This window comes from Tauraco erythrolophus, chromosome 8, assembly GCF_009769465.1.
Source record: "Tauraco erythrolophus isolate bTauEry1 chromosome 8, bTauEry1.pri, whole genome shotgun sequence".
Taxonomy (NCBI): Eukaryota; Metazoa; Chordata; class Aves; order Musophagiformes; family Musophagidae; genus Tauraco; species Tauraco erythrolophus.
Window position 1 is genome coordinate 10,213,489 of NC_141472.1, and position 18,806 is coordinate 10,232,294.

At 39.8% G+C, this 18,806-nt stretch overlaps 1 protein-coding gene across 5 annotated transcripts in view; it reads left to right on the forward strand.

Moving 5' to 3' along the window:
• Positions 1-18,806, forward strand: part of MYO1B (myosin IB) — a 99,500-nt gene that overhangs the window by 60,704 nt on the left and 19,990 nt on the right. For 4 of the 5 annotated variants that reach the window (XM_086615246.1, XM_086615248.1, XM_086615247.1 and 1 more), the window contains exons 13-19: positions 11,637-11,741; positions 13,212-13,274; positions 13,862-14,062; positions 16,130-16,356; positions 16,537-16,737; positions 17,982-18,075; positions 18,519-18,668. In XM_086615246.1, the coding sequence (XP_086471372.1) occupies positions 11,637-11,741; positions 13,212-13,274; positions 13,862-14,062; positions 16,130-16,356; positions 16,537-16,737; positions 17,982-18,075; positions 18,519-18,668 (1,041 nt within the window). The remainder of the gene's footprint in view (positions 1-11,636; positions 11,742-13,211; positions 13,275-13,861; positions 14,063-16,129; positions 16,357-16,536; positions 16,738-17,981; positions 18,076-18,518; positions 18,669-18,806) is intronic. The other variant, XM_086615245.1, reaches the window with a different exon arrangement.

Consider the following 18,806-nt stretch of genomic DNA (forward strand, 5'->3'; position numbering starts at 1 on the left):
GCAGTTATTGTTCAGTCCTGTAAACACTGAGTGTCGGTTCTACTGGAAAAGGTGGGAAAGGTTTGCCTCGTGACTTAGAGGATTAAAATAATCAGTACGTTCACAGAAGTCAGGCCTGTTCCTCTGGTGAGTTCGGAGTGTGGTGAGAGCACTAGCTGAGCAACTTGGTTCAGTGGCACAGAAATAAATAAAGTTACTTCTGCACAGTCTAAATGGGATTCAGGCAGTATGCCAGAAACATGCATGGCTTCTATTATACCAAAATTTAATTTTAAGCCATTTGAAAAAGAAACTAGATCGGTTTAGGTTTCTAGAGGTAACTAGTACAGGTACTGGTATTGGGACTGCATGGCAGTACTGTAACTCGGAGGGTGAACGGTTGAAAACCAATCCATTAGAAAGTGCTAATCCAGCTGTATTTCCAGTACCGTGCACTTAGCCATCCCTGTGTTTCCAGACAGGAGCCATCCCTGTGTTTCCAGACAGGTTAGTTTTATAATCAGAAACTGCTGACTTATTCTCAGTTGAATCAAAACCAAAGGTATTCTTTCAAGGCAAAAGAAAACTTATTTTCCATACAGCTCTAGTTGGAGCAAAAGATGATATTCTGTCACAATCCTTAAATTGAGTAAAATAATTCTGGCATGAACGCTGTATAGGTGAAGTGTAACTGATCTTGTTGTCACTTGAATGAATATCATGCAGTAAGGTAAATTAAGAGGATGCCTGCCAAATATTTTTGTGTTGAGTTTTGTACCAAACGATTGAATCTCACAAAAATTAGTAAGGATCTTGAGAAAATGCTTCCAAAAAGCAATTATTGTTGAGAATTTAAGTAACTACTTCACAGAAAATCTGTTGTTTAAAATGTATTATATAAATCGATCAAGAAGTGTTAACACTGTACAATACAGTAACTCAAGGAAAATTCAGTAATGTCTTAAGATTTATAGCATAAAAAATATGGTGGATTTTGGAGTATGTGGTACATTTGTAAACATGATGGCTAAACATTCAAAATGAGGTGTAGCTCATGGCAGTAACTATATGCATCTAATTATAAATTACTTAAAATCACTGACTACAATGTGCCATTCCCTTTTGAACCTAATTCTTAAGTCAGATTTTGATTTTCTTGAAGGTTAGAGCTAAGATCACCTCTGCAAATAGTATTTTTGGGCAAAAATATATTTTAAAGACTTCTTTATCTGTGAACTTGTGCATTTTAAACTTGTAAGCTATTCGATATGCTGAAGGTAAAAAGGCCTACTTTAGTCATGTTTCTACTCAGAAAGCAGATAGGTTTATCATTAGTGCATGTTCTTTGGCCTGAAGCGTCCTTGTACCTTGGAGGCCAAACATATCAAAAAACATAGAAGGTGTAGAAGAACATTTTTATATACGTGCTAAATATTTGCACATGAAGCTTAATACCGTTGAAATAAGTAGCAAAGTACGTGTTAACTGAAGGTGTGTTGGTTTGGGTTTGGTTTTTTTCCCCTTTAATGTTACCCTTTTACCCCTCAGGATTGCTGAAAGAATAAAGTACTGATATTCTAGTTTACCTGGTTTGTCCTGAGGTTCTCGGGGCTTAAAGTTATTGGAATACGTTATGGACTAGTCTGCTTCCACTGCAAAAACATTAGTTTGCTACAGATTTTTGAGAGGTTTGTTTTGTTTTATAACGCGCAGGGCAGACAATATTTCTTGGGCGTTATTCCTGTTTAGGATGATTCCTTAGATCCTTCACAATTCCTCCTGTAAGAAAAGTAAAGAAATCCAAATTCACCATTCTACACTTCACCTTCTGATGCGAATAGAGTCTTGTTCTATTATATGCAAATCGAAGCTTATATAAATTAGATTTTTTTTCCTCTGTTTTTGACAGATTATTTACTGTTTACTGTAATTTCTACAATTTTCTGTAATTTAAGATAAAGTTAATTTACAAATTAACTGGAATTTTCGTGAAACTTAACAAAGGAAAGATGCTGGAGTATTGATAATGCTGGCTTGTACTCTTTGGGATTTGATTTCCGCTAGTATTTTTATCGAGCACAAAACCTATTTTTCAGACAAACCCAAAAGCTATCCAAGGAAGCAGATTTAAGGACTTGGCTGTCCAAAAACTCAGATTAGGGAATTTGAATCTATCGATGATCCTCAGCCTCTGTGGGTTTGGCAGCTGTCAACAGCGAGCTTGGCTAAACAATCCACAAAATAGGTGCTGTGAAGCTGTGTTTATTGTTGAATCCTGCCGTGCCCTTTGTGGTAGGCTGTGTGCCGGACTGAATGTTTTGAAAGTGAAATGCTGAAATTTTGTGTGTGTCTGTGTGGATCGTCTATGGACCAGGATTTAGGGACTAGGATTAGTGTGAAAATGCAGGCTACAGGACTGAGTTGGTTGTGTAACGCTGCTGGAGCTTGAGCAGCGGGTTGAAGCCTGACACTAATTGCTCCAATTACGTTTATCCACATTTTTGAGCAGTTCCGTGCGTTGTCAGTCTGCGGTCTAGGCTGCGATTTGAGATGGGGCAGGGATGATGGTCAGTGGCACCAGGAATTTCAGAACCAGCCCGATTGTAGACTTCCTGGGGTAGGTTTAAGGCTGGACCCATTTTGTTCCACATTTGATTCTGTATTTTTAGGGCAGAAGCAGTTTCCACATCTCTGCAAAATGTCGGGGTAGGGTTGTGGAAGGGATGGGGTTTATGGAAAAGAAATGAAAGCTGTAGAAGGTGGATGATTGAGGGCCTGGCAGGTTTCAGCAGAGGTGAGCGGAAGACTCATTCTGTTTGGTTGGAACATTTAATTTTCTGTCGGGTACGTTTCCTGTGTCGACGAGGGCTAGGCTATGTAGAAATGAATGTCATGCAGCAAGTGTGAGTGTTTCATCCTGCCGAGCCTTTGGAGATAAAAAACGTCTGTCTGTGCTAGCTGGCTTAAGGGCTTTATTCTGAATTTTCAGGCGCCACTACGTAGCTCGTCCATACAGTGAAGCTAATGATTTGGAGTGCGGTTTTATGAAAGTTAAGGCTGCCAAACAAGGCTTATTCTTGAAATTTGCCAGGCCCTGAGAAGACAGTTTGAGAGTACAAGTGCTTTCTGCTCAGTCCCTTGGCGGAGCAGATTGTTCCACATGTTTTAACCTGACGAGAAGCGAGGGTGCGTTGGGGATACTGCTGCAAAAGTAAAGGCTGCGGAGAGGGACTGTTTCCATTTGGCTCTCAGATGTCTGCTGAGGGTTGACCTGAGGTGATGTGAATGCCTTGTCTTTGGGACAGCATCTGACCAACTCCTTCTGCTCCAGGTACACAAGAACATGCAAAGACGTGGCAGCATCCATCACATTCTGCATAAAACCCGTCAGTAAATAAAAATACCATCAACAAAAGAGCTAAACAAGCCACTCAGCAGTAAAACCAGGTTCATTTCTTGCAGTCTGTGATGCACTTTGATAGTGCTTCTGTTTATTTACAGCAGTTAGCTTGTTTCTTGTGTATAGAAGTCCCTTGTGGTGATGGAAAGAAGCTTGGTCATGTTGCATGTACTATGTAAACTGTCATTTGGACATTGATAAAATGCCAGTATCTTTATTGAGGGAATCCGTTAGAAATATGAAGAATGCAATTTCATTATATTAACATGTTCATAGTTGCAATAATTATCTGTTTCTAGAGGGATGTATCCAAATAAGGAGGGGATAAACATTGAAATGACCTTTCTGAGATGTTTAAGGCATGAAAAAATCAGGAAGGTATTTCCACTTTTACCGTAAAGCTATACCACAGCTTGGTCTGGCTGCTGAATACGTGCTTTGCCTTTTTCTATCCTGTTCATTACGTGAAGGAAATTACAGTTGCAGAACATGCTGAGCTCTGAGAGATCGCCACTGGCCCAAAAACTTCCCCCTCAGCCATCCAAGGATGGTTTTACTGGAGAAGGGTCTAGTTATTTATTAGAAAGACAACTTATAAGAGGGGAAAAAAAAGCATATGGAGAAAATTGGCTTATCAGGATCTTCTGTTATCTTCATCTTTTTAGGCTCTGGGGACTCTTTCTTCATTCATGTCTTCACTTTGGCTGCAACGCAACTGTGGATATCTGTTGCCCTGGTAGTTGCCTTAATCTCCACACTGTAATTTCCAGCCACCTTTTCTAGGCACTCCACTATGCAACAGATTTCCTTTTCCAAATTGTCCAGCCCTTTCCTGATGCCCATCAGCATGTCATATACTGGCAAATGGCAGTGCCATAACGCATGTACCCGGCCTTCCATTCAATCTGGTCACGCAGGACAAAGCCCAGCCTAGTGTGAAAGAGGAGAACTGAAGTTTTAATCTATAATTGATCAACTACATCTGCTGGCAAGTGTTATGAAAGCAGGGAGCTTTACAGAGAGGGATCCTTGGTTGGACTCTTCAGTGCTATGGAGATTTTGGAATACAGTTAAAGCAATCATCTCCTTAAGTGCTAGAATGCTCAGAAGCAGAGGTGCATCCCAGGAAGTTAATCACCATTTAATTAATCACATTATAATTTACGTATTTAGAAAGGCTTATTTTGCAAAGCACAGGTTTACAAAGTAAATCCTGTTGGCTGGCTGTTTTCAACAGAGGAAATACTTGAAATGCTGGAGCAAATATACACAAAGGTTCTGCTTCAGGTTGTGAGAATAGCGTTTTGCCCTAGAGCAGCTGTTCGGTCTTAGTAGAGGAATGGATGTGATTATATAGTAGGTTCTTGCCCATTTGTAGTTCCTGCTCTTCCCGGACTCTGATTTATGAGGTTGAGTTTGTTGAAGTGATTGTACCTGGGTTTCCCTGTGGATCACACATGCATAACGTGCACTGGATTCACTGTAGTTTCTTGCCCTTTTAACCCCAAATTTGGTTTAGACCTGTGTGTCCGGACACTATAGCTGAAAGCAAGATGGACTTCAGACGACCAGTGTCAGTAGCATCAATAAGGACCGAAGTTAGTTGTGCTACACAAGTACAGAACATGGATAATCCCTGAAGCTTCAGCATATATCTTTCTTGCTTCCGTTATATGCACTGAAATGTGGTTTGATTACATATACATGGAATATTTATAGTTAAATGATACACTTCTCTGATTTTTTGCCTGTAGAGCTACTTATGCAGAAGCACAGAGCTTATTCTAGATTACATAAGATATTTTTCAATTAAGTTTGATTATTTGAATGTTTGTATATGTAAACAGAAAAGTAAGGGATAAATATTGGTAACATACCTTCACTAACTCTGCAAAAAATTTTTAAAAAATTGTATAACTGGGTCACATGTAGCTCATTGCTTTGTAAGATAAAAATAGTGTCTTTTTTCATTTTCTTTAAATGCACTTTCCCCAATTTGCTGATTTTCATTTTCTAGCATTTGTATTTCTTAGTTTCATCTCATAAACTCATATGCTTCTGTAGTCATACATAAAAATCCCTATCCCCAGACACCATTGTAGGATATAAATTGAATTTACTGGTTGGTTTCACCATTCATTCCACCACTCATCTCAGTGAAGCGAGTAAGTTAGTCTTTTATCTTCATTACTTTTGCCATCTGGCTTTTTCTCTAGGAGCCTCAGTAGTAGTCTAGGGGCCTGATGAACTACCTGGGATCACCTGCCTATGTTAGGAGGAGGTCAGAGACTTCTGGTGCCCAGAGCTGCATTGATTTAAAAAAAAAGTTACTTTCTGAGGCTATATGTCTTTTTGCCCTCCATATTGATCAAAAAGTTCCTTTTAATGGCATTAGTTTTGTTGATTTCAACAGACAGTCTCATGACCTGAAATGTTTACAAAGCTACAGCGCTGGTTGACGTGGGTAAAGCAACGGATGTCGTTTTCCTGGACTTGTGCAAGGCATTTGACACTGTCCCACATGACATCCTTGTCTCTAAAATGGAGAGACATGGATTTGACAGATGGACCACTCGGTGGATAAAGAACTGACTGGATGGTCGCACTCAAAGAGTTGTGGTCAATGGTGCGATGTCTACATGGAGACCAGTGTCAAGCGGTGTCCCTCAGGGGTCTGTTCTGGGTCCAGTGCTGTTCAACATCTTTGTCAGCAACATGGATGATGGCATTGAGTGTACCCTCAGTAAGTTTGCCGATGACACCAAGCTGTGTGGTGCCGTGGGCTCACTTGAGGGAAGAGATGCCATCCAGAGGGACCTTGATAGTCTTGAGAATTGGGCCAATGCAAACTGCATGAGCTTCAACAAGTCAAAATGCAAGGTCCTTCACCTAGGTCAGGCCAATCCTAGGCACAAATACAAACAGGGCACAGAGTGGGTTGAGAGTAGCCCTGAAGAGAAGGATTTGGGGGTGCTTATAGATGAGAAGCTCAACATGAGCCGGCAGTGCGCTCATGCGGTCCAGAAGGCCAACCACATCCTGGGATGTATCAAGAGAAGCGTGGTCAGCAGGTCAAGAGAGGTGATTCTCCCCCTCTACTCTGCTCTTATGAGACCCCACCTCAAATACTGTGTCCAGTTCTGGTGTCCCCACCATAAGAGAGACATAGATTTGTTGGAGCGTGTTCAGAGGAGGGCCACAAAGATGATCCAGGGGCTGGAGCACCTCTGCTACGAGGACAGATTGCGGGAGCTGGGATTGTTCAACCTTGAAAAGAGAAGACTTCAGGGGGACCTAATAGCTGCCTTCCAGTACCTGAAGGGAACTTACAGGAAGGCTGGGGAGGGACTTTCTACAAGAGTGTCCACTGATAGGACGAAGGGAAATGGGTTTAAGTTGAAGGAGAACAGATTTAGATTAGATTTTAGGAAGAAATTCTTTAGTACGAGGGTGGTGAGACTTCGGAATAAATTGCCCAGAGAGGTTGTGGATGCCCCCTCCCTGGAGGTGTTCAAGGCCAGGTTGGACAGAGCCTTGAGTAGCCTGGTCGAGTTGAGAGGCGTCCCTGCCCATGACAGGGAGATTGGATTAGATGATCTCTGAGGTCCCTTCCAACCTATGCCATTCTATGATTCTATGATTTAGGTTTTGTTTTAAATTACGCTTTTCCTTTGAATGTTTCTCATGTATTTTTTTAGTTCTATCTGTTCATATGAGCTAATTGAAAAGGTGTTGCTGAACACTGCTTACGTCAGTGTGGTTGTAGACTGAGCAGTAGGTAGATTTTTGAATTGGCTCTTAACAAGAACTGATGTGATGAAAGATTGAAAAGGAAGAGGAAATACTGAGAAACACCTTGTATAGGTGTGATACTGATGATATAGCCAAGTCTGTAGATTTGGATCAACAACATATGCTTGATTTGGGGAAAACAGTGAAGTGGAGAGGACACAAAAAAATGAAACACTTGAACTAGGGCTTTATTAGGCAGATGGAAGGTAAGAATTTGTTCCTACCTACTAGTATGGGAAAGTACCCAGTTTTTAGTTTTGATTAGGTATCTTAGTTGCCTCAGAGTCTCTGGAAATCACCGGAATCTGGGTACTCGAAAGTCAATTTGAATTCTCTACGGGGACAAAAAGTTAGAAAATGCCCTGGTTTAGATATTTTTTTGTTCGAAAATGTAATGCAAGAAATGACACTCAGGAGCAGCATATAGAGACTTTTCTGCCTGAGGTCAGTAAGAGACTTTTTCCCCCCCCTTTTTTTTTTGATAAAAATATTTTTATTTTGTCTGTTTGCTATTGGTATTTTACTGGTAAAACAATGTATAAGGTCAGCAACATCCATATATGTTTTTTCAGATGATTCCATGATACGCATGACTGGAATCTTCCAAAGAAGAGATTATGTAAAATATTATGGAATAAAAAATATTTTCCTTAGACTTTCAAGCATCTGTATGTAATTCATGTAATAGCAGTGGTTCAAAACTAGAACTTTTTATCTTTTCATGGTTGACTCAAACAACCTGAGCAAGTATAAGATTGTGATCTGCTTGTGTATATAAGCATTATATTTTTGCATGGAGCAGAATTTTTTAGAGTTCAAAAACTTGCTGTTCATGAAATGCTGCCTTTGACGCCTGGTGGTTTGAAGACTGATAAAGAAAAAAGCTGTATGAGCAAGACACCATTCTTTGTGAAGTGAAAAACATGGTGAAGTAGCCTTTGATTTTTGTCAGTGAATTTTTCTACTTGTCTAAATTTATTGTTGCACCTGATAAAAGACTTGAGAGGATAAGCTGAGGGTGGTTGGTTGATCTGTATCTATAAATTTGACATGACTTTAAGCCTATCTGAGGTGACATTCTGTTTCCCAGCACCTTTAATTTCATTTGAGAGACTGAGTGTTTTTTTTTCCTTCCCTGAAGGTTATATCTTGTATTCCACAGTGATTTCAAAGGGATAGTTTGAAATGCTGCTATAAAAATGCAGGGATTGAAGTGATGCTTTCAACACTTAAATAGTGGAATTAGAGCCTGGAAGAGAAGCTAACACTTGGAGAAGTGCTAGTCTTAATTTTTATTTTTTTTTCCTAAAATTTCCTAAGAATATTTGAATTTAACAACTCTTCCTGAAATTTTGACTGACCATGCTGCTTCTGTGTTGGTCAAAACACTTTCTGTCTCTTAATGTGAATGGTCAGGGTAAGGAGCAAGTACAGTCTCTGACAGCTGGGTCCTTCCAGCCTGTTTCTTATGAACAGATTTAGGGATATGCTATCACTGATACTAACCATTCCCTATTGCCTTCTAAAAAAACATTGCCAGAAGTCCTTTAGATCCCTTCTAGTTCTGTTATATTAATTTCTAGGAGCCTTCATTAAAATACTGGGGGACGATTCATTTGTGAGCATTCATCTATGCTTTGTGAAGCCTTCACATAATTAAAAATTATAGATGTACAATAAAGGAGAATAAATTCACAATCTCTGTTGTTTTACTCAGATTTCCCCAGAGATAAACACTCTAGTTGGTCCACCATAAGAGAGACATAGATTTGTTGGAGCGTGTTCAGAGGAGGGCCACAAAGATGATCCAGGGGCTGGAGCACCTCTGCTACGAGGACAGGTTGCGGGAGCTGGGATTGTTCAGCCTTGAAAAGAGAAGACTTTGGGGGGACCTAATAGCTGCCTTCCAATACCTGAAGGGAACTTACAGGAAGGCTGGGGAGGGACTTTTTACAAGAGTGTCCACTGATAGGACAAGGGGAAATGGGTTTAAGTTGAAGGAGAACAGATTTAGATTAGATTTTAGGAAGAAATTCTTCAGTACGAGGGTGGTAAGACTTTGGAATAAATTGCCCAGAGCAGTTGTGGATGCCCCCTCCCTGGAGGTGTTCAAGGCCAGGTTGGACGGAGCCTTGAGTAGCCTGGTCGAGTTGAGAGGCGTCCCTGCCCGTCACAGGGAGGCTGGATTAGATGATCTCTGAGGTCCCTTCCAGCCTATGCCATTCTGTGATTCTATGATTCATGCAGTGTGTTTTAAAGCCTGTAAAAGGAAATGCCACTTTCTGAAGTGTATTTAATTTACTAAACATCTTCTGGTCTGTTCAGAGTTAAGTGTTTTGAGAATTTCCAAACATTTTTGCTCATTTTCTTTCCTGTAATTAACTGTTAGCCTTTTGCTTTGTATCATACATAAAGAACATGATTGCCACTGCTCTTCAATGACTTTTTTCCTGGAATAGCAATTTTCAGTGGTTTGGCAGATAGAATTTAGTAGCTTAAAGTGAGTGATTTGCAGAGAACTCTGTGGATTTGGGTTTGCCTTTCTTTGGCAAACCGTAAATATCACAGATACATAGTAAATCAGGAAAGCATCTAGCAATTACTTTAATATATTGTTAATGATGGTTTAGTTCGATGGTTTAGCTGGATTTGCAGTTCAGTTTCCATCCTCTTCTGAAGACAAAGACTGTGTATAATATGCGAGCGAAAAGCCCTGCAGTCCTTGTAATCGGAATAACATAGTCTTTTGGAGAAACCGTCTTTCTGCGTTGGGTGACACGTGCCTGGCCGGAGCATGTGGAGTGTGTTTTACCCTTCCTCTTTGCCAAGGTGATGTGTCAGTTGGGGGTCCTTTTAGTGCAAATTCAATATATCTAAAGTGATGGCCTTATCTGAATGTCAAATAAACTTTTACTCATTCTTCTTCCAGTACTCTCTCTTCCCTCCCCCATTCTCCCCTCCTAAGACTAAGATGTGTTGACCAAAGGTTGTAAATACGGCTTTTTGAGACAAAAGATACGTGGTGATTTAGAGATGCAAGAATGTTGTTTTGTGGTGCACTCTGATGTGCCTCAGTCCCTTGGTTTATTTGATAATCTTTGGATACTACCTAAAAATATGTTAATTTACAAAGAAGTAGTATGTGTAGTACTTCACATTTTCAGTGACATACAAATACGAGTCTGATAAAAAGACTGATCTACTTAGTACGCCAAGTAAATGCTAATAGATATATTCTGTGTTGTTATGGAAGTGGTATAAATACTGACTGCAGTTTATGTAATTTCTTTTTGCAACAGAACGCAGTAAGTATGACTTGTTTGCAGTGCTGATTTCGATGCATGCCAAATTTTAACTTTCTCATCGAGAGCTGTGCAAGTTTTGCGATCTCTGATTGACAGTTGCAATTGGTGTGAGGGGCAGGGTTTGATGTGGCTGAGAAAGTTTGGTGATCGGCTATGATTTTGCTTTACCTGAAACTAAAATGATGAAAGTAATCTGTGCTACCTCAATATTTTTGCTAATCTGCTTGTGTGTTCTTAATCTCATTTTAGCAACCAGATCCTTAATTTAAAGCATTGAAATGATTGCAGTTGCCCTTAATCATAAAAGTTGGATCACTGGAACTTGAGCTTCAAAGGCATTGTACAGCAGGCTGATTCGATAGTGTAAAAAGGCATAGTGGTTTATTCTGCAAATTTTCAGGCTTCCTAAATAACCAGAGGACTAAACTTCAGTCCTGCCGTGCAGCTGCAATGGAGTAGGCTGCCATGGCTGAGCAGCCTCCCTGCTGCCCACCCCTCCTTCCAGGCTCTGCTCCACTCCCTGGTCCCTTCTGCAAAGGGTCACGTGCACGCGTGCTCCCTAACCCAGTTTTATATGAGTTAGCCTTTTAAAGGATTTTTGACTGATAAAGTTTTTTTGATTCCCATCATTTCATAGGACAATTAGATGAGCAGTTTGTTGGCAGGGAGGAGGTGGGTTGACCTCTGCAGCCAATAATCTCTTAACTCAGCTGCAATGAAAGTCGCAGCCTGGGCCTTGGTCTGTAGTGAAATAAGATACTTTATTTGCTACTGATTGAGCCTGATTGGAAAAGAGCTAATGCTACCATCATCATTTCATTTATCAGAACCTGCAGGAGACTACATTTTACATGTTGGGACCGATTAGCGCAGGCAAAATTATTGTGACTTGTCCCAAGAAATTGATACAGAGCCATCGCAAATACAAACCTGCAGAGGTTTTCTCCCTCCCAATGAAGACAGCCTCAGGGAAGGATTTGGTCTAAAATTTCCAAGCTAATTTCATTCCCAGTAAGGTATTACTCAAACTATCACATCGCAGAACTGAAAGGAGTAGTTAATAAAGCAGCTTGTTGACTTGCAGCTGCTGCAGTAACTTGCTCCAGCTGAGTTCCAGGGTGTTTACACAACAGCAAACGCAAACGTGTTTTATCTGACAGGACAACAGCTTTGAGCAATTCATTATCAACTACTGTAATGAGAAGTTGCAGCAGATCTTCATTGAGCTTACCCTCAAAGAAGAGCAGGAGGAATACATCCGAGAGGTAATACTTGAATGGCTCTTTCCTTATCCTCTCCTCTTCCCTTTGTCCCTGTAAAGGTACTTGCATCCTGGATTCTCTTTCCAGGGAACAGAGTCACTTTTTTAACCCCAGGCCTGGCATGGAGCATGTTTGAGTAGGGCCACGTGATAGTTACACTAAGCAAAAAAAAGTCAGTTTGGGTTTTGTTTCACATTAGGAGTTGTCCAGGTACAAACCAGACCCAACTCTCATTCACTGGCGACGACGACTGGCAGTTCTCAGCAAGGGCTAATTCATTTACTAGAAGACTAACGTTGCTTTCTGGTGTTAGTGCCATTACCCTACAGCCTGTGTTTTGGGTTACGCAGTAGCATCTGGATGCACCCTAACAGCAGCCACAGCTAATCCTGTTTCAAAAGGGAATTGGGTGGGTAAAACAAGGGCATGAAAGAAACTACAAACTGATTTTTATTCCTGGTTTTCTTTCAGTTAAGCATTGAAGAGAGCTGTGTGAGCTTTATGGTCAATTTAAGATGTGCTTTGGAGCCCAGCTCCAGTGTTTGATATTACCCTGTCAGTGAACATCAAGTTAAAGTTTTAATCGGTTTTAGCAGTACTCCCCATGATCTACAGAGCTCAGACAAAATCCCAGCTCAACAGCTGTAGAAACTGCCATACGCTGTCTGTACCCAAATTGGATGATACCATTTTGCTGTATAAACATTTTTAAAAATTAAATAAAGTTCCTGCCTTATAATCTTGAGGATGATAGGAAGTTTAGGCATGTCTTTTTTGCATTCAGCACTGAAACTCTTGAAACATCGTTACTGCAATTCGGTTCTTGAATGATTTTTCAAACACTCTGAAAAAACAAAACTGTAAGAAGTGTTGCAGAATGCAAATTAAGAATGAAATTAATGTTTTCTTTTTCCAGCCCTTTGCTCTACCAGTGTTACCTCCTGATGCAGTGGCATCTCATCTTGGAAATATTATCACTGATATTTGAAAAAAAAGAAATTAGGATATTAGCAATATTTGAACGACAGCCAGACTCTGGAGTTTTCAGATAGTTTCATCTAAATTTAGCCCTATTTCTTCCTCCTGTTAAAAACAGAGGGCTTGGAAATTTTGCTCTCAGATGCTTGGAGTGAAATGGGTTTATTTCCTTGTAATGAGCGGGAGCGTGGGCAGCACAGTGCTGGGGCAGGCGGAGCCTGGCGGGGTGCCCATGGAGTGCATGGGAAGCTGACACGGGTTGGGGAAAGGAATGGACAGCGGGTTTGGCAGCGGCTCCGGGACAGTCATTTTGCGCGGATAATATTAGTAGTAGATGATGACATTTCTTTCTCAATAAATAAAATGTTGGTAAGCATATAGAATTAAAATTGAAAGTCGTATCTTATTTAACTGGAATAAAATTTAAATTGCCTAGAGGAAAAGCTCCCTCAGTTGTTCTCCTGTTCATACGTTTTTATTTTTTTTTTCATATAGGGGATTGAATGGACTCATATTGAGTATTTCAACAATGCTATAATTTGCGACCTAATAGAAAATGTAAGTTATGTTCAAGAATCTCTCTGAATAATTTTTTAATGCATGGATTTAGCTTAGCCGTAAAGTCTGTATGCATCCTCACACACTTTGATTTTATAAAACAAGCCACTTGTTGTATTAGTCATCTTATTTTGTATGGTAAAAGTTTATTTTACTGAAAAAAAAATCGATAAGACTATATGTTACTTTGTTAGAAATTCTTTGTTAGAACTTCTCTGGAACAGGTTGCCCAGAGAAGTTGTGACTGCCCCATCCCTGGAAGTGTTCAAGGCTAGGCTGGATGAGGCTTTGAGCAACCTGATCTAGTGGAAGGTGTCCCTGCCCATGGCAGGGGGATTGGAACTAGATGATCTTTAAGGTCCCTTCCAACCCAAACCATTCTATGATTGTATGAAATGTTTGGGAGCACCTATACAAAAAAAAAAAACCCACCAAACATCAAACCACCAAACAGCCCTTAAATGTTTACATTTAGTGCCCTTTTCAATAGCATATATCACATGCTGCATTATAAATGCCATTTCTTTTTATGGCTTGATGGAAATGTGATGGAAACAAACATTAAAGCTCTTCTCTTGAAACTTCAGAACCAAACTGGAATCCTGGCCATGCTAGATGAAGAATGCCTGAGACCAGGAACTGTTACCGATGACACCTTTTTAGAAAAACTGAACCAAGTCTGTGCCACTCACCAGCATTTTGAGAGCAGAATGAGCAAGTGCTCGCGGTTCCTCAACGACACCTCCTTGCCTCACAGCTGCTTCAGGATTCAGCATTACGCTGGCAAGGTACCCGGCGAAGCGAGGAGTACGCGGTGTTTGGAGGGTGTTGTACCTGTGTGATGTGTAGGTTTGGTACTATGGGGAGGCTCTTCGTCCCTTAAACAATGTTACAGTAGCAGAGGAGAATTGCTTGAGTCAATAGTTGATCAAAAACCCTGGACCTGTCTTAATCTTTTCTGTCTTAAGCCCAAGATTTGTGGTTTGAGCTGGAAGATTTTCAGAAATCATGCCGCTCTGGTTGAAATCAAGGGCAGTACTCCTTTCAGCAAAGGAGAAAGATGTCCCATGTGCTTTGGTGGTGAACTGCTCGTGCTGCTAGGTCTCTGGAAATAAAAAAATTGTTTAGAATGACAAGAATTCTGAAGGCAAGATATTTTGGAAAACATGTTCTTTGTCACTGAACTAGCTGAAGTCCTCAGTCGTGTTGATGAGAAAGTGGAGTTTTTGTACATTTGAAGGAACTGAGTTTATTTTGACAGCCTCTGTGTTTAAACAGATGGAAGAGAGAGCTATGCAGAGAGCTTGCAAATGTATTTACTTTTTACGCCATAAGCACTATGAATAAATACAAGTCTGATAGTTTTTGATGTATAGTTCAGTGTGACTTTTTATTCATGAAAATCAAGATCATTAAATTTGTAAAAAGAAGACAACATATTTAAAAAAAATTAAAAGTGTAGGGGTTGAAGCTATACCTCTTGTTTGAATCTGCTGAACTGTTAGTTTCACAGAGTAATGAATATTTGAGAAGTGCTTCATTTTGCTATTCCTATTTTTTAACATTTTCTCAATCTTACAATTTTGCATAGCTCGATAATGTGCTCATGCAGAATAATGCTGTAGGTGTCATACTTTCAACATTTCGGGCAGCCATTCGTTAACTTTACATTATGTATTTGCCAAGAATATTTTCTAAGTGCATATAATCTATCAGGGATTAATACTTAGATACTTCTTCAGTTGTCTAAATTCAAAATTAATTAAAAATACCCCGGTGCTTTGAGGAGGACTGCAAACAGACTGTGAGGGTCTTCGATTGTTACTGGCATTCACTTACCCGGTAGGGCAGTCAGTGAATTCCTCCTGTTTTGGGAGGAATGTTGTTTTTTCATCCTCAGCTGAGAACATTTTGATCTATTCACCGGACAACAAAGGTTTGATGCTCCTTTTATGAAACATAAGCAAGTTCACACGAGCAGGTTTTTATTCAGTAGTGGCATTTACCCACACCTGTCAGAAGCAGAAGTGTGGACTCCAAAGAAAGATGCTGCCTGAGTTCCCAGTCACTTGCTGGTGTATAAAATATGGCTATGTCAGTATTAGTTTTACTCAGTATTCTGGGTACATCATATGTATCTACATAGAACTGGAAAATCATGAAGTTGAAGAATCTGTATTACCAGCTGGCTGACTTGACACAATCAAACTAAATCCCCTACCTGCAAAAATTAAAAAACACAGTAGCAATCTGAGATGTACATGAAGTTCCCCTGGACGCCTCCTGGGTTTCCAGCTGCAGGTCAGAGCTTTGCATTCATGCTTGTTGTCGTTGGACTGTTTTCCTGGTAAAAGTCGTTTCAAATAACAGTCCCCTGAGGCCTGCGGAGACAGCTGCTTGCTGCTGCGATATCAAGAGGTGATATTTCATGTCGTGTTCTAGTTAGGCAAATAAAGTAAGCATCAGTACTTTGAAGAGAAAGAGTAGTTTTGCTGTTGTGATACAAAAGAGAGGAAGAAAATCTTCTGTCAGCCAAAAAAAAAAATTGTTTTGGAGTATTGGCAAGCAGTGGTGTATCAGAGTTATTACAGAAGGGGTTTTTCTGTTTCAGAAGCCAGAATTGATGAGCACAGGGAATTGGTAGCAGTGTGAGAAGATGCATCCTTCTCAGGAAGCATGTTCACAGAAATTTTATCCAACAAAAAGTCTTCCAAATGTCAAATTTAAAATGAAAGCTGAGATGTCTATCATTTGGTTTAGATAGTGAGAAAGAAGGAGAAAACAGTTTTTTGGTTCAGTTTTGAACTGGCCTATGTTCAAAACATGCTCTGATGAGACTCTTCTGTATCTTTCAGGTTATGTACCAGGTGGAAGGATTTGTCGACAAAAATAATGATCTTCTGTACCGTGACCTCTCCCAGGCCATGTGGAAGGCCAGTCACTCTCTTATCAAAGCGTTGTTCCCAGAAGGTAACCCTGCTAAGATAAATCTAAAGAGACCACCGACAGCAGGTTCGCAGTTCAAGGCTTCGGTTGCTACCCTGATGAAAAATCTGCAGACAAAAAATCCAAACTACATTAGGTAAATTACTCCAGTGGCAAAGCTTTGGTGAATTTATGTTTGGCAAAGTTAAAAATAATAAAAAAAAAAATCGTGATATCCAAGGGTAAACTATTGAAATCTATGGTTTAATCTTAACAATAATAGTTGTTGACACGTGCAGTACTGCAAACAAGTGTCCCTGTTTGTTTCCCGTTCCAGATGCATCAAACCCAATGACAAAAAGGCTGCATACGTTTTCAATGACGCCCTAGTGTGCCACCAGATCCGCTACCTCGGTCTTCTGGAGAACGTGCGGGTCAGAAGGGCAGGTTACGCGTTCAGGCAGGCGTACGAGCCTTGCCTGGAAAGGTACAAAATGTTGTGTAAACAGACGTGGCCACACTGGAGAGGGCCAGCCAGGTAGGCAAACATGAGTGTTCTTACCTGTACTGTTCCAAGGATTGAAATTACTATCTTCCACATGTTATGATATTTGTAGTTTTTTCTGATTTAATAAACTTTCAAGTCTTTTAATAGCAAATTAAAAATGAAGCCGGTGTGGCTCAAGTATTTTACTTTTATGTTGTTCCTTAGCATCTTGTTTCAGATTTTGGATGAGTTCATTCACTGGGAAACCTATACTTTTCAGTAGGCTCAAAATTACAGTTCCTTGGCAAAGGAGATGACTTCAGTGATGAACTAATCTACTAATGGAAAAGATTTTGCACGTGAACAAGGAGAGCAAGTTGTTTTTAGAATATATTGGGCCTGAAAGAAAGAGCAGGGGAGGGAGAAATACTGGAGTAGAATCAAAATGATGAGGAGGTCTGGAATGATCAGAAGGACACTTATCTTTAATAACCAACTTTCAAAGTGTAGGAACGCCCGTTTCTCTGAAGACAGTCGCACAATCTTCCTCTGTCCTTTCAAGAATAATTTTACGTCATGATTGGTGAACAACTATGAGATAATACCTCTTGCAAATCGATCGTATTAAATATGTAATTTTAAATTGCATAGAATTCACATGTATTTTTACAGATGATGTCTTGGGTAAGCAAATGAGCTGCTCTTAGTTCTTTTTACACGTGGCTACCAATAGTATGATTTAAATTTCTTTCATAATAGATTAATATCTTTAGCTACAATTTAAATCCGTAGGTTGTCAGGGTAGCGGTGGAAGTGCAGTATTGATAACAGTAGCATTGTTACAATCCTCACAAAGTTCTGTGCAATTCCTCTCTTTTCTTTTTGGTTGACGTTTATAAAACACAGCTGGTAGGGTGAGGAACATTAGTGTTTGTCAAACTCGTCAGTCTTTGTTTCACATTTTGATGTTAGTGTGAGAGCCCTTCCTTTTTTCTTTTTTTTCAAGTAAAATTATTATGGACGTAAGAGGAAAAAATAGGCCATTGCTGATGATGTTAAATAAAAATTGCTCTTTTTTCATCAAATTATTCCAAATCTTTACAGTGATTATTCTTGCCTTTAGCTAAATAACCAGTAAGTAAATGAGTTAGGTTTTCAATCTTCTTATGTCAAGCACTATTTAAGAATTTAAAATACGCTTTCATATACTTTCCATAAATTAATCTGTGAATATGTAAACTAAGAAGTTTTAGAGCTGGGGGTTATGTTTGCTAAGCTCATTTACTTCTTATTAGGGCTGGAGTAGAGGTACTGTTTAATGAATTGGAAATCCCTGAAGAAGAATTTTCGTTTGGTAGATCAAAGATATTCATCCGCAACCCAAGAACGGTAAGTGAAAATGTCTTCCCCTGCAAAACCAAGCCATCTTTCACGAGGACAGCCTGTTACAAACTGTGTAATTCACTAGTTGGTCACTACAAGTTTTTCTAGAAACAGTGCTTTGATACATTGCTGTGGAATATAGCATTGAAAAAGGCACTTTTTAATGTTAGACCCATTAAAATCAGTGTGAATCAAGACTCAACAATAGCTGTCAGCCTGAATTTAAGGTAACTTCCGTGCACTGACTTGTGGCAACGTATCCACCACAAACCCTGTTGATAAATCTGCCTATAGCTCCAAAGATGAATAAACCAAAAGGCGTCTGAAGGGGGACTTGAATAAAGGACAGATTTCTCTTACAATAGCTGTGCTGATGGGTTTTTTGGTCTTTTCTCTCCTACTGTTTTTCTTCCAACATCAAACAAAACCCTAAAAAACCCCACACCCAGCTCTTCAAACTAGAAGATCTGAGGAAGCAGCGGTTGGAGGACTTGGCTACTCTAATTGCGAAGATTTACAGAGGTTGGAAGTGCCGCACACGCTTCTTGTTAATGAAAAAAAGCCAGATTGTGATTGCTTCCTGGTACAGGAGATATGCAGTAAGATAATATCCTTACTAAGTGGGGGGGTTCTTTTTATCATTTAATATGTTATTTTTCTTGTAATCTTGATACGATAGTTCATATAACCCTCATGATATTTTTCCTTGCTATGTATGGAGAAGTGTTGAGAGAATT